Source organism: Strix uralensis, chromosome 2, assembly GCF_047716275.1.
Source record: "Strix uralensis isolate ZFMK-TIS-50842 chromosome 2, bStrUra1, whole genome shotgun sequence".
In the NCBI taxonomy this organism is placed as follows: Eukaryota; Metazoa; Chordata; class Aves; order Strigiformes; family Strigidae; genus Strix; species Strix uralensis.
In genome coordinates this window covers 50,702,356-50,719,692 of record NC_133973.1, presented here as the reverse complement: position 1 = coordinate 50,719,692, position 17,337 = coordinate 50,702,356, and the positions used below count along the sequence as shown (strand labels likewise).

Below are 17,337 nucleotides of genomic sequence, written 5' to 3'. Positions count from 1 at the left end.
TGTAAATTTATTTAGTCAGTTTAATGATCATTTATGTTATCAATATTATGATTATATTTAAAATAGTCTGCTAAACACTTTACCTAATCTGTTTGCCGGGTTTCTTTTGAAGAGCATTCGCAGAAGACTCTGTGCTTCAGGACTCAAGAACTGGGGCATTCCAAGTTTGGCCCTATAGAACAAAGATAGTTAATAGCATACAAACATATTTAGGTAAGAATTAACTTTGCATCCCCCCTGTCCTTTGTCATTCAACAAATCCATATCAAACAAAATAGCATCACTGAGAAATTGCCTTCAGACATCAGAAACAGAGCAAAAGTGCTGTCAGTCATGTAAACATGTAATTTCTTTTTTTTTTTTTTCCCTGTTTTGAGTAGTATAATATTTTCAGTAGTGACTCAAGAACTAAAGTAGAGGAAGAGGTGGTAAAAATGTAGAAAAGAATAGTTACAGGATAACAGTTTACAAACTTGTAAGTTTCTGTAATATGCTTTGATCTACTTTTAAGTCCATTTATTACCAAATGACACCAAACAAGCAAATCCATTCTGATAGCACAATAAAAGACATTTTAGAACGGGTGAGAAAATTATCACAGTATGACATACACCAAGAACATCCAAGCAAAACAGGAAAGCTAAGCTAGAAGATAGAAATTGAATTAAGATAGGACAGATCTTACAAGATTAGCAGGCAAAAAAAAAAAGAGAAAAAGACCACTCCCTCCTTTCTTTTTGCTCCCCTCAATCCATTTCAAATATTACTTTCCAACTTGCCAGTCCTGAATTTTTAAATTTAAGTTTTTGTAGTTCTGTCATTTAATTTTGTTTTGTAATCCTCGCCAATTTTCCTTCTCTCCGTTTAATGTTGAGCCTCCATACCCTCACCATTACTAGGTCTCATTTTTTCTTACAAGCATGCTCATGGTAAGGATGGATATAATTCCCTGCTTTCCATCTCCTATTCAACCTGTAGCTTGAATATTTTCATAACAATACATGGCATAAGCTTTCTTGTGCTTTCTGGTATTTCAACCAGAAAACATGTTTTACCTTGTGTTCCAGCTATTTGTAATGTCCACCTCCATCTGACTTCAGCGAGTGCATATACGTTGTCATTGATTCACTATTTATTACTTTAAAACCAGAATTTACTATATCTTCCATTCCTTTCAGCATTAAAGAAGCTGGGGGGTGGAGAGTCTGAAAAACTTTGCCTTCTTTGGGCTCTTCAGTAACATACTACAGACAGATGAAGACCACCAATGGAGTGGAGGAAAGGGCAGTGGGCCATCCAATGCTTCCCTGCTTGCTGTGCATCACTAGCAGCTGAATTCTTACTCATGCACTTTACATGCAGTGATTTCATTTCACGTTCACTTGATGTCATTTCTGCTCACAGCAAAGTATCACAGAGCTACACTGTAAGAAGGAAGCAAGGAACACATTGTCTGCAGAAGCACAATGGTATCATTTATGATGTTACTGAAGGACAGAGAACAGACAACTAAATATGATAGGACTGTGCTGGAGTGGGTGAAAATCTTTGTCCTATTATAATCCAAAACAGCTCCAACAATAGGATGCAGCCCTGGAGGTTCAGCATGAGAAGCCAACTGCTTAGAAAAATCTAGAACTAGGCCAAAAACATAACTGCAATTAATCTTACTGAGAAGTGACTCAATGAATCACTGAATATGTAGAAGAAAATGAATATGTAAAATTCACTGAATATGAAAACATATTAATTCACTGAATATGTAGAAACTGAATATGTAGAAGAAATTCCATAGGACTGGTATGTACTACAGTCCACAGTGGAGTGAATTGGAGGCCCTTGGGCAAACCGCAGAGATTAAGATTGTCATTGCTCCCTTTCCATCACGAAGGTGCTCCTTTCAGAAAATCCTTTACTGGCCACGTGACACAGCAGAAGGAAAAGGTGATCACCAGGTCCTCTGAGTTCTTACCTTACATGAGTGACAGCAGTTTTTTTCTGACATTTCTGATGGTCAAAGACAAAACTTTATACGAAGGCATACCTCTTTAGTAAAGGAGAAAGGATGCTTTAGTAAGTTAACTTTATTGCTGCAAACTATGATTTCTTCAAATTGCAGAGTTTCTCAGTAGGTAAAACACACAAGAATAAACAAAAACTTGTCTTGGTAATGTTGTGAGAAATAAAGAGCCCAGAAACACATGTGTTGTAAGAAGAATACATTTTCTGTGGATTTTCATGAACAGAAGGTAAGAAAAGCAATATATCTTAAATGATACACTATGAACATATGAATTTGTATGCACATCTGTCCATTGTAAACATTTACTAGTATACAGAAAATAAAATTCCTATTGCCATTCCTATGGGGCCAGACAAAAAATGTGAATTTATCAGAAAATACTTTAGAATATCTTCTGGTTTTCAGCTGTTCATATTACCAACAGCAAAACAGATCTCTATGTAATAATCCTAAGTGTACAGAACATTACAACAGAGGTAAAATTTCTTTACTTCATACCACATTTTTTGTGCAGCTCTGAAACTAGTAATAATTACAAAGACTAGAAGATAAGAAAGAAGTTGGAAAGGGAATGAGAGATACATGCTCAGATGAAATCTGAAAGTAATTATGAATGTCAATTAACTGGGGAGATGCAAGGATATTCTACATGGCAGCTGAATACAGAAGATTTTTGTAGAAACAGTGGAAAGACTGTTGAGGAACAGAGTGGATTCACATGCAGGCAGAGGAAAGAAAAGAAAGGTGACTTGTGAGACATGGATAGAAAAAAAAATGCATGGCTCCTGAAACAAGTGAGAGTGCAGTAGAACTATTTCAGACTAGCTTCTTGTAAATAGGAGGTGGTCAGAAGGAGTTTATGCTTGCTGTGAATAGATAGAACCTTTTAGTTAAAGACATTCAATAACCACAACATGAAGATTTGAACTGGCATGGTATTGAGGCAGCAGAAACTAGCATCACTAAATACATTTGCAAATGTAAGATGAGGAAGAAAAACCAAGGGCAAAGAATAAAATAACATGTATGCATTATGAAAGCAAAAGCAAGGAAAAGAATGAGTTTTTCTAGCAGTTTTCACATTCTAATTCTTAGAAAAAATATGAAAAGAGTTTCATATATTTACTTTTGAAAACAGGCTGTTGATGCAAAAGAAATGCTGGCTTTGATATATGGGTAGACAAGTAGTGACGGGACTAAGAACGATGATAAACAGTGAAGCAGAAAACAAATGAGAAAACTAAAATAGTCTTAGGAGCTTTCATGGGGGGAAAAAAAAGTATTAGTAAAAAATGGATGGAAACAGAGAAGTGACACTATGATATGAGGAAACAGAGTTGTTTGCACAGCGTTAGGCTACAGTCCCAAAAATGGGACAATTATGTCATAGGTTGTATTAGTTCAGAGAATATGTAGGGGACCAGCAAGGAAAAAAAAAGCAGGCCTTCATTAGCAAAAACGAGAATGTTAACTGCATGAAGGAAAGCAATTTCCACAATATAGCTAATGCAAAATCTATACTTGAAATAGCAAAGGGGAAAATTGGAGCTTGGGCAAGTCATAGGAGAGTACATAAGGGAGGATGCACTTTAGCAAACAGGGGAATTATCAGGGAAGCAAGTTGTTGGCAGCACCAATAATATAAAGAAGTAGGGAGAGGAGCTAGTAAGATAGAGAAGGATAAGGAGAGTAAATGCTTTCTTAAAAAAAAAAAAAGAAAAACCTAAAACAAAAAAAAAACCAAGGAAAAAATGCACAGGTTATCAAAAAGGATAAGAAAGTTAAAAAATACTATGGAAATAAGATGGGAAAGATCATGTGGTTGGAGAAGTTATTATTACAGATTAAAGAGCTGCTATGAAATTCTTTGTACCTGGTATGGGGGAGGAATAGAAAGGCAAATTAGATAGGTGGCAAAGAGAATTAATAGTATGGAATAGGGAGTGAGGATTTACCAGTACCTTTGGAAATGAGGGAAGAGTAGAAATTAGATATTGCAGCCCGGAGGGCATCCCTGTAGAATACCTGATGAGATATATAAATAAGAGTGTACTCACTTGAGAATCATAGTCATGGTTTCTTTTCTGTCTTTCCCTTGGAAAGGTAGAGTACCAGTGAGCATTTCAAACTGTATAGAGTAAAACTTTCATCAATTACATTACCTGGACAAAATCTATTTTTTGACAAAACCACTTAGCATCTTAACCTTCCAAAATTCATGCATGTTAACAATCAAGTCTGTGCAAAACAACTTCTCATTGTACAATTTAAATTACTATGAACATTGAGCAGCCTTTGCCATTTTTAAAGCTGCAAAATATTTTCCTATATTGATACCTTGCTTTACATGCTTTTATCGGAACGATTTAGACTATAATGTTGTATGATTAATTTCTGCCTAAAGAGTTTATTCTTGGAAGTCTCAATCTATACAACTGTATTTTAGTTTTCAAGAGAGTGGGGGGTAGGGAAAAATTCCCCTTTCAAAAGTTAGTGACGATTTCTCCTCATGCAGAGATATCTAAAAATGTCAAAAATTTAAAAATTGGCATGTACATAGCCTTCATTGGAAAGGGAAAAAAGGTTAGTTGATTGACAGAGACATGCATGATGAAAAGTGGTTACTGTATGCATACAGCGGAAATAAAGCCTGAAGGAACACGTAAGAGCTACACAGTACGTGCATGCACATTCTACAGTGCCTGGTAGTAGGCAACAGACACTGTTAAAATACTGATTTGTTCTGAAAGTGACTGAGTAAAAATAGATAAATATGAAGCCACTTCTGTTGGGCTGCAGCATACTGCAGGGATATCAGATCTAAGTGAGGTAGTGAAAGCAGCCCAGCAGCAGTCACAGCAGCCACTCTGAGGCAGAAATCCTGATTTTTGGTTTAAGAATTGCAAAACAATTTAGTTTAATGAAATTTCACAGCATACACTTAAAGCCATCAAAATTAAAATAATCATAAAGGAACCCTCTGAACAGCATATGCAAACTTAAGTGATCCTGAACACAAGGTATCCTCTATTTCCCTGTTCTGGTACGACCCAAACATTCAGCCTTCTAAGCATTAAAAATGTACATTAATAACTTGAGTGAATAATGTGGGACTAGTATTATTAGATCTACAATAAGAGCATGAAGTTGCACTAACAGCATTCTTTAAAACCCCTTTTTATTAAAATTTTAAATTTCTTACTACCCTATAAAGCATTCAGACAGTAAAAGCTGCCAACTCTTCACTACTGCTAGATACTTTTTACTCTAAATATTTTTTTTTACATATATATATATTCAAATTTAAAATTTTAAATTTAACATAATGCCAACATGAAAAAACCCTACTTTTAACACTTCTTAAGACAATTGTCAGGAAGGTGAGAGGCATAAGTCAAAACTATAAAAAAAATTCACCTTTCACTTGTTTATAGTTTAGAATTATCTTCACAAATTGCACTTGCAAAAAAACTTTTATAAAGGTAAATTTGTAGTGCTGCATGTTTCGTTTACACTTACTTCAAATAAGTTTCTTTAGCGAGCTCCTATTTGTCACAAGCATACACACTTGTATTAACAACTCAGCACGCTTGTTCTTTGTCCCCGGCCCCCAGCCCCCCAGACTATACTCCAACATCAATAGGCTAATAGTACTTTAAGAATAAGCCAATACTGGCCTTCCCTAGTTATCATCTTTTATTTCAGCAGCAGAGTACCTCAGCAAATACATAATGCTTCTGAAAACTTTAAATGAATTTAGATGTCTGGCATCCCTTAAAATAGTCACTGTTTTAAAGGAAAAATTGGAATATACTTCTCAAGGATGGTTTAAACATACTTAGTGTCTAGCAGCAGGAGAAAACAGGCCAAATGATTTGTTGAGATATCTTTCCAGTCTCCATTTCTATGCTATAACTTCTCATACCACACTAACGACAACTTGAATTCTCAATCAACACAGATTCTAATTAAGAGTGATTTAGGAGTGGATACATACAGATTGTCTATGAAAATTGCCATGCAAACTAGAAATGCAAGCAACAAAAATATGTCTTAGAGAAAACTGCACTGTATTCCATATACTAATTTACAGAATTTGCTTTTTAAGGTCATATTTATGTATTCAAAGTAGAAGCCAAAGTGTTTAAAATGCAGTGCACTTAAGATTGTGAAAACTACATCAGTCACGTCTAACATCTTTCAGCAATTTTCAATTTTAACATATGCATTTTATAAGCACAAAATTATGTTTTCCAGCTTTATAAAGTAAAGCTGAAGTTTAACTGAGTTATCAACAACAAATATTCTGCAACTACACTGTAATTATCTTTTAATTGACTGTGTTCTTATTGATAAGATGTGCAGTTGTGAGGGTGTGTGTCTGCAGAGTCTGGTTATCAGGTGCTACTTTTACATAGTCAGTTTTCAGATCACAACAGCATTCTAGATGATTAAAAGGTGACAGGATGACTTATTTTCAGACACAAGAGTCCTTGTACTACAAAGAGCACACGTTAGTTGTACTGTTACAGTCATATGTAGCAGCAGCAGTAAGAAACAAAAACATTTCCTTTAAAAAGACAATTATTTAATCTTTATGCCAAAAATGCACACAGAGATTATAAATATTAAAAGCCATTCAGCATTCCTAAAATACCAAACATGATTTTTCTTTTCCAAAAGCATATTTGATACACACATTATTTCCCCCGACCCTGTAACTTCACAGAATTCCTTGCAGAAACACCATAAGCAACTGAGCAACTATATTCCATATCAGCTCAGTGTCATTTAGATTATTTTGATATGTGAGAGCAACAGCTGCCATTATTGCACTACGTTGTAATTACACTGGAGACTAATTAGAAAGTTATCAGTCATTTTTTTCCACTTGAGAGTAAATTAAAATTTAAAAATTGGATCTAAATTTCTTCCCCACCTTGGAAGAGACAGTGCTTTTCCTGTATACTTTAGTATTCCTCTTAGTCTCTGTAACATTCAAACTACAACAGAGGCATAATATTTCAATTTAACAATAACAAAAATATGGCATATTGTTGGTGTTGATATAAGACCTAGTCCATATTCTTGATCCAAACTCTGTTGTGGTGTTATTAATTTCATATAATCTGGAGTTTTTTTGGTAATTACAATTCATTTAAAGCTCACCTTAAAGTTTAATGTTTGATTTGTTACACCAAACCTCGCAAACCACAGTTTTGCTATTTTTTAAATTTACCAGAAACCTACCATTAAAACACCAAAAGACCACCAGTCTGCACTCTGTGTATGGCCTCGTCTATTAACGACTTCTGGTGCCATATATTCCACTGTTCCACAGAAAGAGTAGGCTTTTTTTTCGTGATCAATTGATTCCTTACTTAAGCCAAAATCTGGAAGGAAAAAAAAAAAAAAATAGTTCTAAATGTAATTTTTTTTTTTTTGTTAAAATCACTCACGGTTAATACTTTCACCATAATGTGAAATGGAATGCTTGTATCGTTTATATATATACCCATATTGCACACATATGGTAATTACAAAATTTCCCTCCCCTCCCCACATTATCACAGGTCCATAACATCAGCTATACTTATAAAGCAGATATTTAAATATTTATGTATTTCATTTATTTCGAACTAATTACAGTATTTGCTCCACCGAAAAATTACCTACCAATTAAAATTACTCATTTTACCATATTGCTTTACCAAAAAAAAGGAAAATGAAAAGATTATATTACAAACAGAAAAAAACCCAGGTATTACAATTTTCCGTTATTCACCTGTCAATTTGATATGTCCTTCCTCATCAAGCAGGATGCTAAAAAACAATAAAAAGAATAAACCAAACTAATTAAAATATCTTTTAACTGTTGTTTCAGACAAAGTATGTACTGACAACATTTAGGAATAAACAGAACAGCATACATGAAGACAAGCTGATTTGAACATGCATGAAAACTAATCATTAGGAGGAAATACTTTGAAACTACACATTTTCTTTTCCTTCAATTATTTCTTTTAAGGATTATGAAACATCAGCATATCAGAACTTTATTTGACTATCTGGTTAAATTCAGCACAGTATGTAGAAACATTTATCTTGAACTTCCAGTTTTGGACATCTGCAGCATGTGTCATCACAACTGTTAAAACTAGAGACACAGTTCCATTTCTCTTAAACTGAGCATGACATGTTAATACAATGTATGTTTGCATATGTATACAGAATGAGTATTCATTTGCAATTACTGTTTCAAAGGGTGTTGACCTCTTCAAATAACATCAAGTAATAAATATTCTTATGTTGTACCAAAGGACAGGACCCACAGGCGCTATACTTAGAGCAGGCCTTGTGCTTCCGCCTGTTTATTTTAATCACAAAAAAGCCCACACTTCTCTGAGATGCCAACTACCCTTAACTGTCACTAACTGCAATTCAAAGCATGCAAAGTATTCAAGAACTGGACTCTCTAACACCACCTACATAGCAGACTTAGTTCCTCCAGCTTCTCCTGTGTGTAGCTGTGTTTCATCCTGAGGATGAGACACAACCCAGGCACACAGTACTTGTCCATTTCCCCTACCCCTCCCTTTTCCTCCTTGCAGTTTCCATGGTGGGAAACAGCTCTACAGTATAGTACTAACTCTTACTGGCTGTATCTATCTCATCCATAACTTGCAAGTAATTTCAACCTTTGACAGGTTTTAAAATCAGATACACCCAAGGCTTTTAAATAGGTAGAGACACGACACATACAGCATGTCACTGAACAAACTATGTTTGAGGCAGTAGTTATTTAGTTTTCTGACAATTACTATTTCACCCTTTTCCTCTTGGAAGTAAATGTTAGCAAAAAGTTCTCCCGCGTTGCTTTTTAAAGATCTTTTTCCACTTGGTAAGCTTATTTTTCCCCACTTCAGAATTACTTAACAGAACACTCCCTAACTTTAAATGCAATTCATTCCCTTTTCATTTGTAAGTGCAAGCCCATGCCAAAAGTCTCCAAATTTCTGATTTTAGTATGAATATTTCCCTTCTTGTCAGTCAGGGCTAAACATTTTCAAATTTGTGTCTTTTTCACAGAAGATGCACAAAAGGCCAAGCTAGCCTAATGGAAGTTCCATGGAACAGCCAGGTTCTGTGATACTTGTATTTATATGAGACAGTTATCTCACACAGACTTTTCAGATTCTCCATAGCCATAACAGAGAAGTGGGATCACCAAGGACATCAGGACTTCAGAGTTATTACAGATTTCCTGCCAATGAGGCAATGAGGCAGAGTATGTTAACCATCTGATTAAGCACAACAGAAATGCACGTGTTACATTGTCACTTAGATTCCCCTCCAGGTAGAGTAACACTACAGCATACATTTATATCTGAAAGGCTCAAATGTTCCAGATGATAGCACTGAAATTTTCTTCTTCACATCTTCTAAAACTAAAAAAAAATTATGGGAGGAAAGACATGAACAGGAGACAGAATTCAGTCATTTGAATGAAGCATGGATGACTAATATATTGAGACACACCACCATACCGGAATTGTAGCTTCGAGCTTATTTTAAGTTTTCTGTGTAATTACATCATTGTCAATACACCAAATGAAGCCCGTCACTTACTATTTTTGTATTTTACTTTAATATTTAAACTCCTTTCTACTCTTATGGCAGTGCATTTTAAAAATCAGTGTGGGAAAAAAATGTTTGCTATTAGGCTTTCAAAGGGAAAGATAGAACATTCAACTGTAACTTTGTATCACACATTTACTCCAAGTTTACCTCTAGTCCAGAAATTCTACAATAATGACAAAAACAAAAGGCCAAGACCACCTCTTCTCCATTGTACACCCTAAACCACCTGGAAAATGAATGCTAGGAATATTTCTGTACACTCTCTAAAGTAACATGGATTATAGTACTTGGCATACCACTGAAACTAGATGATCATGTTCTAGTGGAAATGAAATCCAACCTTTTTAATTAAAATAGCACACGAGCTTCCCCTACCTCCTCCCCTGTTCAGTTTACATAGTAAATTACTGAAGTTTAACAGCTGGAAAGAGAAGTGCGTAGGTCGAAGTGCTACAGAAATTAATTTAATACACTGCATTTGCCGCAGAGGAGTCTTACTTTTCGGGTTTTAGGTCCCGGTATATTATTCCAAGACTATGTAGATGGTCTAAAGCAAGTGCTAATTCTGCCAGGTAAAATTTAACATCATCTTCTGTGAACATCACCTGAAAAAACAAAACAACATATTTTATATGTAAAATCTGTAAAGCTTACACCAGCACCAACTAAACAGTGGTAGCAGTGGTTTTGCAGAATGGTTCTTCATAGTACTTAATTCCTATGCAAAATCCTAGAAATTCAAATTTCTTGGTTAGACAAAAACTAGAATTTTATAATCTATACTATTTCACAGTACATACTTGAAAAAGAACTTCTGAAGCCAATATATTATTCTTTCTGCAAAACTGAGCTTACTTGCTTCTAATTGTTCAAGAGAACAGACAGACACATTGTAGTGGAACTGAAAATTTTTGGGAAGCATTTAAAGAACGCCTTTTTACTGGATATGACCATTTCATTTCCAGACAACAAATGGACTAAAGTCCAAATGCCTGCATTTTGTTTACAAAGAGAAACAAGAAAAGCATATGCACCTTGGTTTTGCACAGACTGTCTCTAATATCTATGAAAGAGAAGTTACAGTGATGGTAAAAACCCCAAGATGCAGCCTGAGATACAACTGCAGAAAAGGTAGATCAAAGAGTAAACTAAGGAAATAGCCTATGTAAGAGCAAGGGTAAGATCTCAGGTAGCAAACCAACATTTGCTGTTAGGAAGATAAACTAATCCCTGTTTACATTCAATGAAATGAACATGTTGTCCCAATTATATCAACAACCGTTGTGACCCACTGACAGAAAACATTAGTTAAACCTTTCTGAGAATTTAGAAGATGATAAAAATCCTGCATTTGATTCTACCTCAGTTACTACTCTGGCTTTTTTTTTTAGAATTTCAGACAAATGTCTTTAGATACAGCATATGGACCTAGAAAAAAGAGTGGCAATGGGGAGCACATATGAACATCATTTTAAGCAAGAGTTAAGAACAAAGAATATAATATATTTTCCCCTTAGTAGTTTAAAGAGAGAAAGTGATATCAAAGCTTTTACAAAAGGTTGTTGCTGATGTTACTTCTACAAAAGAGCCAATATTTAGTACAGACACATTCAAGAAGGGAAATCTCTGTAAAAAACATGTAAAAGCTCAAATAATGAAAGATCTCCTGAGGATGATAATACACCCACACTATGTTCTTTAAAAACATTGCATGGAATTCATCTCTCCTAACCTTAAACATCTGCAGTGTAGACATCTAGCTCTGAATTAATCAGTAGTCTATGGGGAAAAAGCAGGAACTTTTAGGCTGCAGTTCATCTGATCTATTTTAAAAATCACATTAATTGATATGAGGATGACATTAAATGCATCCAGCATGCCCATTTCACTCTATCAGTTATAAACAATTAACTTAGATTCAGGTACCTATAATGAATATTTCTTATCTAATCATATTAAATCTTACAAAATTTGAGTGGCTCAAGATGAAAGAGTCAGCAGCAGCAAAGTGATATACAGTCTTTCTTGGGAATCAAGAAAGAACTACAGATTTTAAGAAAAAAGTATCTCAGTTTTAGAGTACTAATAACTTTCTACTTATCTGTGGCAAAACTAAAAGAAGCAACTTGAAATGAATGGCTTCACTGAATTAAATGTAATAATTTTTCTGGTCAGCACAGAAATGATGACATATCTATACGCAAAATGCATTGCAGTCTACTCTCCCCTTAATAACCATATAGCTTTGCAGTGCTGACCCAACTGTCCCAGATACTCCGCAGCATGGGAAAATGGAAGACAGCTACAATTACAAGTTCTGGTTACCAGATATACATTGGATGTATTTATATCTTTATCCTATGTGGAAGTTTTTGCACATGAGTGATGGCAAAAAAAAAAAATCCGATATATGAAATGTTAATATTTTAGGAGTTATAATCAAATTAATTCGAGGTAATCAAACTTTCCAAAGTCATTATTTCACATATCTACGCAGAGATAATCACCAGCTTGACAGAGGCAAAGTGTTCGTATTTGGAAAATTACTAAAATAAGTGGAATACAATTCTTGCTTTTTTGATATTTATAGATAAGGTAATTTTGTGTTCATGTATAGATCATTAAAAAATAAATCTGACATTAAATTCAGGATATTAAAACCAGACATAAAACAGTTACTTTGATTATAATTTCTTTATATAAATCCATGCTCTGAGACTCATCTTTAAACATGATAGCAATAGAAGAAAATTTTGCAAGGTGTAAAAAGCATCACAGAAAGACTGCTTGTCTAAGCCTTTTTTCAGAAACTATGTATATTACCAACAGCATTTTCATGAAGTGACTACTTTGTGCAAAAAACCCCAAATAAAAAACCTAGCTGGTTAATAAAAAAGATAGTCAAAATTTTATTCAATGACAACTGAATTTAAAAAGTAAACTCTCCTAATATTGAAAATTTATAGTAAAATTGTATCAACAGGCAATTTTCAAATTAAAAAAGTTTACCTCTTTGGATAAACGTGTAAACAAGTCTCCTCCCCTGAGAAAATCCAAAATAAGATATAGCTTCCCTTCTGTTTGAAAAGCTGAAAAGATCAATTAAAAAAATTAAACATCATCTAATTTTACCCATGATCAGAAGAATAACATACCCAATAATCCACCCTTACTTTCATTGTCAAAATGAATTATTCTTCTTTCTCCTTTGTGGAAAAATTTATTTAAATGAATTAAGTAACTATTCCTTTATCATGGACCAAGTAACTCCCATGCCATGTGAAAGCAAAGCAAGTCATCAATGGAATTTCTAAAAAAATAAATTATACTTAGGTTAGTTAGCATTTCATTCCAGATTTTGGAAGTAAAAAGCCTAGCTTTAAAAGGGCAAATTACCAACTAATGCACATATTCTAAAACCTCTGGAAACTCATCTTAACAGGGAGATCTAGTCTAGTTTGCAAAAGAGTGACAAGTAGTGAAAGCCACATTATTTAAGCCACATCAGAGAGTGATACAGATCTCAGCTTTGAACTATAGGAAAAACTGGATCTGAAAAAAACCCCATAAAATGAAAAAAAAAAAAAGAACAGAAACTGTTATCTTTTTTCAGTTTACTTTCTGCATGACATGTTAAGAGTACTGATTTCCTCCCCCCTCCACATGAATATTTCCTTATGGCTGCCCATACTATTAAAATTAAAAGACATTTCCCACCAATTTTGATGCAACTGGCAGTAACACTAATGTGTATGTTCTCTATAGAGTACATAAAGCAAGGATAAGAAATAAGTGAAAAAAGCAAATGACATACAAGAGATAAGAGGTTTTGGAAAAAAATGGCTAGACATAAACAGATAATTGCTTTTTAATAACACAAAGGGCTACAGACTCTCAGAGTCATAAAGATTTAACACTGCATGAAGTTAGCCATGTGCTTACTTTGCATGAAAATTACTACACAGCAAGTATTTGCACAATCAGGATTCAGATAGCACATTAATTTTCTACGATTCTCTGAACCACAAAGCAAATATTAGGTACTATCTTGACAAGCACCCATTTTTACAATATAAAAAAAAATGAATTTTTCTGCAACTCACCGTAATGTAACTTGACAATAAAAGGATGGTTAACTTCTACTAGGATATCACGTTCCATTTTTGTCCGAACCCGATCTCGGACTACAACAGAATATGAGCAAAAAAAAAATAAAAAAAACCAAAACAAAATTTACATGATGAATCAGTATTTCTCTTATGTTTCCCGATGTACTTCACACTGTATCCCATAGTATAACAACTGTCTGCAGCTCACTATACTTTACAAGAGATTTGAGACAGAATTTGATTTGAGACAGTGCAGAGTTTTCTGATAAATCTCTTTATGCATTTTAATTTGCTTCAGTTTCTGCTACTGGCAAAATCTGACACTAGGTAAATAAACTTAAAAGCACATGAGAAAACATAAGCACCCTTCAGTCTGCTCTATACTTAGTTAACCTTTTAAACAGTAGAGCAAAACTGCTGCAGCTACATATGGACAACAGAGCCATTTTCTTTACTGTTGAAAAGTAGAGAGAATTAAAGTTAGAGCAAAAACATAAATACAATTATACTATCATAAAGATGCTTATATTGGTTTAACTCATTCAGATAACTTGCACTATTAAGTACATTCACGACTTGAAAGGGAAAATTTTAAAAATTTCCTTTCTTTATGGACTGACAATAGTTTCTTTATGAACTGACAATAAAAAGAATATTCAATCGATGCAGTGTGTACTTCAGACAATATTTTTGATTTTAATGGTTTATTTAATGTGTGCAGGAAGAAGTATATCAGACAACAGAAGCAGTTACTGCTCAAGCTGCCTGTGTTGTCCCACTATGGTGGCTCAGAATGGGACATGTATCTGCTTCTATGCCACTATAGATTAAACTAAGCGCACAGATATCCCGCATACGGAGTGGGCAATCCATGAATACAGGCAGGACGGTTAGCTGAGCATGGCACTTGCTCCAGCTGTCTTAGACAACTCCCCTGCCACTCCAGCCAGTGCCTGGTTCCCATCTGAAGCTCCAGAACAGCCAGGATGCAGACAAAATTCAGAACTCTTACAGATGAGAGCTAGTAAAGTTTGCTACAGTCGTTTAAGATGTTGCATTTCTCTTTCTTTTCTTCATTCTACATTTTGTTACTGCCCCTTTCCCAAATGTTACAACTTCTTGACGGAAGCACCCCAGAGCAACGAAGTCCAGTCCAAAGTTTAAGTTGCTGGCATTCCTTTGTACAGTTAACAAGCCAGAGTTCTCAGATACTAAAACATAACAAGGCAGGAAAAAAAAGTCAAGCAGCAAAAGGGTCTTTTAGAGGTTTAGCTATCTTTTCCTACAAACAGGCACTTACAATACAGGTACTTGTGAAAAAGTTATATAGATATATTTTCAAGAATTAATAAAGCTATCAAGTTTCCATCTACCAGATTCCTAAAAATGGAAGCACATGTAATAAGTGCTCACCAGACACAGAGCAAACATCACATTTGAATTTTGACCTTTACATCTAATGTCATGAAAATGTCTCAAGATAGTTGTGCAATTTCACTGTTTTAAGGGTTCATCTGAATCAGAAAATTGAAATTCAGAATATTCTTTAAGGCAGATTCAGTTGAGAAAAAATTTCAAAAGACTTCTAAGTGCCTATAGCTATGAAACAGTTATTTCTGAAAAGCTAGAGAAGTTCTGATTTACAAAATATCAACCAAAAAAAGTATAAGGAACTGAGCTTTCCAATTTCAGACATTGGTATTAGCCATTATTTGATGTAAAATCTGACTTTTGTTGACTAGTTTCCCTATGTGTGCTGCTGGAAGTACTGATTTTTCTTAACACATTTGATGCTAGACTCTCTAGCAATGATTTGGCCCTGTTTCTCTCTCTCCCCATCATAAAGAGGCACTGAAAGATGATACCTTCTATCAGAGTGTATTAATAAACTAGTCTCTGCTCTAAACAAAGTTGTATGTGTATATTCTTGGATTTGCTCTAAACATTAAAAGGTTGGTCTGTGCAGTTACATCAACGTGATCTGGCTAATATAGTTGCATTCCTATGAGAATATTCTCTCTAAATTTGATTTGTGAATCATGCACACTGCCTTCGATTAAGAAGCAGTATTAAAGGGCATTTTTATCTTTAATTTTAGAACACAGAAATAACTTTATGAAATAGATTTGAAAGAGCTAAAGAACCTTAGACAAATCCAAGTAATACAGTGTTTAATTACAGTGTAATTTAAAATTACAATATTAGATCTCCAAAAAATGTTGCAGTTATGGAAAAAATAATTAATTTCAGTTAATATCATATTAAGATTTCAACAGTAACCTTCATTTGTTTGCAACTCTGCTCTTCCTAAAACACAAATTGCAACCAAAAGACACTCAAAAGCATCTGAAAATTCAGATAAAGTTTTGAAAAGCGTGGCATTCTCCTGCTAGTGTCACTTCTTTTGCTCAAGACTTTTGCATCCTTGAATTCTTAGTGCCTCAAAGAGTCTGCTTTTCCAATGAAAAGTCAAGCTTCCAATTTCAGCATTTATCAGTCTAGGCCATCTGTAGGCAAAACTAGATCCACAGCTTGGACTGTAATTTTAACACGTAAGGTTAAACCACAATCAAAAGGTGATGGAGAGAAGCCCTCAAACATCTTAAAAAAGCAACTGCTGAATGACCTCTGACTCCAGTTCTGAGCTATTAAAAGGCTGGAGAATGAAAGGCTACTGAGGATATTGAAGTAACTTAAATGAGTGGAAATCAATTTCACAAAATTAGGAAGTAAATAATGAGAATAACACATGCCATAAAACACAGAGGAATCAAAATATAGGAAACTGTTCAAAAACACACCTTCAGTTTTATGTGAAAGTGATATATAATGAGATTTGCGAGACAGGTATTCAGGACTAGATCTTAGGCAGAAAAATTTCAGGTTCAACATTTTAGCAGAAGTTCACAATTTAATGTGAGTTTTTGTTCCCTCCATCATTCTATGAATATTTTCAGATTAAACTATTATGTTAAAATTGTAGATCAGTATAATAATCAATAACATAGGTGAAGTACTACAAGTTGTTCGAACTATTCCAATATTATCATTACAATTTCAGTGCAGTCATGAGTTAGAAGAACTACATACAGACAGAAGTATTAAACAATGGCATAAAGCAACAAATACATTCTGGTTATGGGATTAGTGTGAAAGATCACTTTCATTTTAAGCTACAGTAAAAAATACATTCTTTTTTCTTATATAATTCTTCAGGACAGAACTGAGATTGTTCAGATTTAAACTTATTTTGTTACTGATACCATTCAAGACCAAAACCAACTAAGAAACAAACAATTTACAACTCATTTTTGCTCAAGTAACTTAGGTGATTAACTTAAGATTTTATCAAATATATTCTACATCCAGAACAAGCAGAAAGAGTTTTGGGAAAATGTACAGTATACTTCTGTTTTAAAGAAAGACATAAATGCCTGTGCTTCGAACTTTTAGAATAAGACAGCTGATATAATGCACTTTTAAATATCATGACCTAAATATAAACTGAGCAAAAGGCATTAACTGTAACCTTGGTGATACACAGCAAATGAAAAAAGGAAGGAT

General features: G+C 34.2%; 1 protein-coding gene across 6 annotated transcripts in view; it reads right to left on the bottom strand.

The window, feature by feature from the left end:
- RPS6KA3 (ribosomal protein S6 kinase A3) overlaps positions 1-17,337 on the bottom strand; it is an 81,506-nt gene that overhangs the window by 22,516 nt on the left and 41,653 nt on the right. For all 6 annotated transcript variants that reach the window (XM_074858663.1, XM_074858664.1, XM_074858662.1 and 3 more), the window contains 7 exons: positions 13,768-13,848; positions 12,674-12,753; positions 10,163-10,269; positions 7,809-7,846; positions 7,274-7,416; positions 4,081-4,151; positions 84-172 (listed from right to left, as the gene is read on the bottom strand). In XM_074858663.1, the coding sequence (XP_074714764.1) occupies positions 84-172; positions 4,081-4,151; positions 7,274-7,416; positions 7,809-7,846; positions 10,163-10,269; positions 12,674-12,753; positions 13,768-13,848 (609 nt within the window). The remainder of the gene's footprint in view (positions 1-83; positions 173-4,080; positions 4,152-7,273; positions 7,417-7,808; positions 7,847-10,162; positions 10,270-12,673; positions 12,754-13,767; positions 13,849-17,337) is intronic.